The following is a 5,333-nucleotide window of genomic DNA, read 5'->3' on the forward strand; positions in this document are numbered from 1 at the left end:
TGTGAAGACATATTAAAATCAGTCTTCAAGTGGGAGATTGTTAAAAGTTTCAAAGTTTGGCAACCAACTTTGGAAAATGTTTTTTTCCAAAGTTTGGTAAATGTTTCTTTGAAAAATGTTTTTCAAAGTTTGGTAAAATTTTGGTAGATGTTTGTTGAAAATAGGAATGGGTAAATTCACTTTAGTCATTGCACTTTAGGGTATTTTCAAAGATTAGTCCCTAAGTTTCTACTATAAATACCCTTACCCATTTAGCTTCAAAATCATCCCAAAACATTTCTTTCTTCCTATACTAGAGAGTTTTCTTGTGAGTAGTGAGTGGTTTTGTAAACACCTGTAAATTTTCTCTCTTAGTAAAAGATCTGCAGCAGCCCGGAGACGTAAGCACAATTGGCTGAACTCCGTTATCAATTTTCGGGTATTATTTTTCCGCTTTTATTTCGCATTCTCACTAATCTGGTTATAGGGAAATTACTTGTACTCGGTTTATTTTCCTAACAGGTAGATACGATACCATCTTAACACAAGGCAAAACTGTCTCTTTATTTGGATTTCTCCTTTGTCAATGGCATCACCTATCATTTACATTTCTTTTATTTCTTGTGTCTGTTTTACGATTTATGTATCGAAAGATGTTATCAGAGAGTTCTAAACCCAGGTTAATTTTGAATACATGGACCATGGTCTTCAATCGTGGTTGGTATGATTTTCTTCTTCTTTTTGTCAGCTACCTTGTTGGATCATATATTATTCTAGCTACCTGTCTGCATTGATCAGTGTCAAATGCAGCTAAACATGTCAAACTTTGTGCAGTATTTCGAAGAAAATGGACATCACAGCACCGTCATCGTACAGTCGTCTACTGAGTGTCCGAATCCTCTTGAACATCCTATCACGACAGGTTCGAAGAGGAAACTAAATCTTCCGAGAGATCCAGGCGAGCATGCATATCGTATCTTTATCTTATATTCATATACTTCCAAATTTTAATCCGAGTTAATTTTCTGTCTATGGAAAATTTTCAGACCTGGATGCGAAGGGCGTAGCGCTGTGACAAAACCAGGGTGGCAGTGTGTGCGGCTGATCAGGCGATTTCCGCGGCGGAGGAGGCGGCAAGAGACGTGGCGAACAACATCAAGAATACTAACTATGCTGCGGTTGGTGCTACTTGGTTCTCTGGTGTGCTTGAGAAAACATCCAAGCTAGTCTTAGAGCTTGGCAATAGGAAGGGTCATAGTGCCAACTCTATGGATCATATATGAGTTTCTTTTGTCTCATTTTAAACACTATATCATTGACTTCTGATGGGAGGACGTGATCGTTAAACAATTATGTGATAATATTTGTTAAAAAAAATTAATCATTAGAATTATAATATATTATTTTAATAATATGATTATTCTAATTTAAATTTTTTAAGAAGACTATTTTTTCTCACAATTAAAATAAACTCTTGATATTGTGATGAAATTAGCCTTTTGTACATGGGCAATCGACAGCGGAAGTAGTCCATCTCCTTGGGTCCGGACTATATCAGGAGAAGGCTGATTGTTGACCATGTAAGGCCCGACAAGTGTAACAATGAGGCCGGAATCCTCTCCCTTTCCGTCTTCGATTATCAAAAATCGACTGAAATAGATAAAAATAAACTTTATTTGATTTAGTTAATAAATTTCTTTAAAATTTTGATTCAATTAACAATTAAGAAAATTTTAATTGATTTGATTTTGTCTAATTTGAATTTATACCATTTCAACGTCCTAATATTTGATTTTTAAACATAAATTTTGAATTTTATATTAAATTATATTACACCATATAAGTCGAAGTTAAAAAGTTAAAAAGTAATACAAATATAATAGATATGGATAGATATATTAGTTTTAATTAATTAATTAAAAAACACTTAGTTAATGCATAAAAATAAAATAATCTTTAAAAGATAGGATATTTAAAATCAAATATATCAAAACTCAAAACATCACATCAATTATGGTAAAATAATAAATCAATAAACAGCAAATCAATTGGATTAAATTGAATTGATTGATACCCTGAGAAGAAACGCTGGAAAAGTTTCTCATTGCATGTGGATAAATATAAACAGTTAAGTCTTTTTTTTTCCCTTTTGTCGCGGTGTCCTTTGCTTATCTGGTCACTGCGCTGGACCCTCGCTTTCACCCTCCATTTGCAATTGCATGTAACCTTTTTTACCCTATACCATTCCTCTTCATTCCAACCAAAATCTCCTCCATCTCTTCTCTTTAGGTAAATATTATTTCTTCCCTTTTCCTGTTTTTTTTTTCCAGTCTTGTTCTTCTGTCAATTTTTTTTCTGAAGTTGGAATTTTTTTTATGTTATTTGAGAGATCAAACGTGTAACCCATGTTTCGTTCTTTCCTTTAAGTCATCCCTTTGACTTGCTTCTTTTTTTTTCTTTCAATTTCTTGGTTGGGTGGAGGGTTTCGTATTCAATTTGGGGAAGTATTCGTTAGAATTTAGGGTTTTGGGTAGGATTGAAACTGTTGAAACTCGGTGGATTTGGGATCACTACGGAAAAGGGTTTTTTTATTATTATTAATGCTCCCACCATTAGACACCATTAGAAGTTTGTCTTCAGTTTTTTGTGATTCTTTTGTTTATTTAAGTGTTGTATGTATGTGATCTTGTGTTGAGGTTATTCAAGGTTTGAAATTCTTGGATTTGTTAGGTTTTTCTGATTTTTTTTCCATTGTAGTTTAATAGGGTTTTGGTGTTCGAGCGACAATGCAGAATAAGTCATCAAAGAGCAAATGTACATCTGCCTCTCACCAGTTGATGGTGGACAATGCCAAGAACAGGCTAAATTTTCTCCAAGAACAGTTCACTGGTCTTCAAGCCGCTAGGAAGGAAGGTCGAGCCGGTGATCTTGCGGTGTTAGAGGAGCAAGTTTATCAGAACCTTCGTGAGTGGAAAGCTGAGCTCTGCACACCGTCCCCGGCCTCGTCTTTCTTGGTTTGTTTTTCTTTTTTATCAACACTGACTTAAACTCTTTGCATCAATGTACCCTTAAATAAAATGGGGGTTAATCTCTGGTTTTGTACTCAGTGGATGTATTTTATGTGCCTAAACAAGAAGAGACTTTGGTGAACTTTATGTAGGGTAGTCTTGGATCATTTTCTGATGATATAAACCGATTGTTGCAAATTTACGAAGTGGAAGATGATGCCACTAGTGCATTAAAGGGACCACCGGTGCTGAAGCCTGAGGTTGATGATCAAAGCCTAAATCCGTGTAATTTACCTCTAGTTCCAGAGGTGATAGCTTTTTCCCCAATTCTGATTTCAATATGGAGAAGAATTAATTCTTTTGTTTTACTTTTTTCCCTCCATATTTCTTCCCAAAGCACCATTACACTGAAAAGAAAGGAAATTATATATAAAATATAATTTATGGCAAGTTTTTATGTTTAGGTTTACTCTATAATATATTTTTCTTATTGTTTGCTATATATAAATACTATATATTGATATAGTTCTTTATAAAGAAAAGGTGGATGGAGCAATCATACATTGGTGAAACACTAGAAAGTCTAGGTGCCACTAGTGTAATTTCATTTGATAAATTCACTATTGTTGAAATATGAACTTGGTTGGTATGATTGTTTCTTAATTATGTTTCTGAGACCATTTTTACTTTTGTATGTGCAAAGTGCACCATATATAAGGAACAGTTATATATTGTTTTTTGGTATTAAGGTGTTAGCTCTTGCATGTTGATTTATTTCTCCTAATGCTAACCATTTTATATGAAAAGTAAATAGGGTGATGGTTGCTTTGGTTTTTGGTATTTAGAAGAACATAAGTAAAATTCTCAGTGTTCTTAATTGTTTGAAGCGAAAGTATGCAATATTGATTTGTTTGACGGACTCATTGTTTTAGCACTCCAAGCATGAAACATGAAATGACTTGCATGGTGTTTTCTTGATTTGAACTCTGCATCACTTTCTCCCCCCCCCCCCTTTTCAGTCCCATTTTGTTCTGGCCATATTTGGTTTGTTTTGTGAGTTTCCAGTAGTTTATTGCTCATCCTCTGCGCGTAATTTGACTGGAATTGACACACATTTTCTTTCTCAGGACTATTTTGTGAATCATGAGCCACAAGAACAATCAATTCAAGGATTTGATTTATGTAAAGTTTCTACCTCAGCTAATGCTGACATGAATTATCAATTGGATTATCATACATTTGATTTACAACAAGAATTTGACCATGGGCTTCCCATTGGTGCCAATGCAACTGAAGATTATGTGAAGGATGCTAGCCCTAACATACCATCGAATATTGCTTGTCCGCCATCTGCTTTCATGGGGCCGAAGTGTGCTCTCTGGGATTGTACAAGGCCTGCCCAAGGATCTGACTGGTATCATGACTATTGTAGCAGTTTCCATGCTACTCTAGCTGTGAATGAAGACCCCCCTGGCACAACTCCAATTCTACGTCCTGGTGGAATTAGCTTAAAGGATAATTTACTACTTGATGCAGTTCGAGCAAAGGCACAGGGTAAGAATGTTGGCATCCCTCAATGTGAAGGTGCTGCTACCATGAAATCACCTTGGAATGCTACAGGTAAAATAACATGTCTTTCTCTCTCTCAGTAAAAGATAAATTAAAATGATAATAAGAACATTCTTGTTTGACTTGGAAGTATGCTAGATAATGCGGTATGATGTGGTTTGTGGCTACTTATTTGAAATAGTGTGTGTGGTTTCTCTCTATTTGACTTTGACAATAAAAAAATATGCCCTCTCTTGTCCCTTTTCTTGCTATCCATGCCTTATAACAAAGGCCATCTCTTGTATTGCAGAGCTTTTTGATCTTTCTTTACTTGAGGGTGAAATAATCAGGGAGTGGCTCTTCTTTGATAAGCCTAGGAGGGCATTTGAGAGTGGAAACAGAAAGCAGAGGTCGTTACCAGATTACTCTGGGCGTGGTTGGCATGAATCAAGGAAGCAGGTGATGAAGGAATTTGAGGGCCAGAAGAGGTCATACTACATGGACCCTCAACCTGTTGGGAAATATGAATGGCACTTGTTTGAATATGAGATCTATGGCTGTGATGCTTTTGCTTTATATAGACTGGAGCTCAAGCTTTTCAATCAAAAGAAAAGTCCGAAAGTGAAAGTTCCTAAGGATTCGCTTGCCGATCTGCAGAAGAAAATGGGAAGGCTTACTGCTGAAGTTCCTGGAGATGGCAAATCTGCTGGTAAGGGCAAGACGAAGGTCAACAATAAAGCTGCCGAAGAAAATGCTGATTCTGCTCAAGACGGGCAAGCTTGACTGACTTATGGTTCT

The 5,333-nt window shown here is 35.9% G+C and overlaps 1 protein-coding gene across 1 annotated transcript; it reads left to right on the forward strand.

Moving 5' to 3' along the window:
- The first annotated feature begins 2,750 nt into the window (after positions 1-2,750).
- LOC120151565 (transcription factor VOZ1-like) lies at positions 2,751-5,333 on the forward strand. The gene is made up of 4 exons (XM_039163972.1): positions 2,751-2,993; positions 3,140-3,295; positions 4,115-4,607; positions 4,846-5,333. Exons 1-4 carry the CDS (start codon positions 2,766-2,768, stop codon positions 5,316-5,318), a joined length of 1,350 nt encoding a protein of 449 aa, XP_039019903.1. The 5' UTR covers positions 2,751-2,765; the 3' UTR covers positions 5,319-5,333.

This window comes from Hibiscus syriacus, unplaced genomic scaffold (assembly GCF_006381635.1).
Source record: "Hibiscus syriacus cultivar Baekdansim isolate YM2019G1 unplaced genomic scaffold, ASM638163v2 tig00111059_pilon, whole genome shotgun sequence".
Taxonomy (NCBI): Eukaryota; Viridiplantae; Streptophyta; class Magnoliopsida; order Malvales; family Malvaceae; genus Hibiscus; species Hibiscus syriacus.

Excerpts from the sequence above, each read along its gene's own strand:
- LOC120151565 (XM_039163972.1), top strand. The coding sequence starts at position 2,766 with ATGCAGAATAAGTCATCAAAGAGCAAATGTACATCTGCCTCTCACCAG. Across the intron at positions 2,994-3,139 it reads CCCCGGCCTCGTCTTTCTTG|GGTAGTCTTGGATCATTTTC; the intron begins GTTTGTTTTTCT and ends AACTTTATGTAG. Across the intron at positions 3,296-4,114 it reads ATTTACCTCTAGTTCCAGAG|GACTATTTTGTGAATCATGA; the intron begins GTGATAGCTTTT and ends TTTCTTTCTCAG.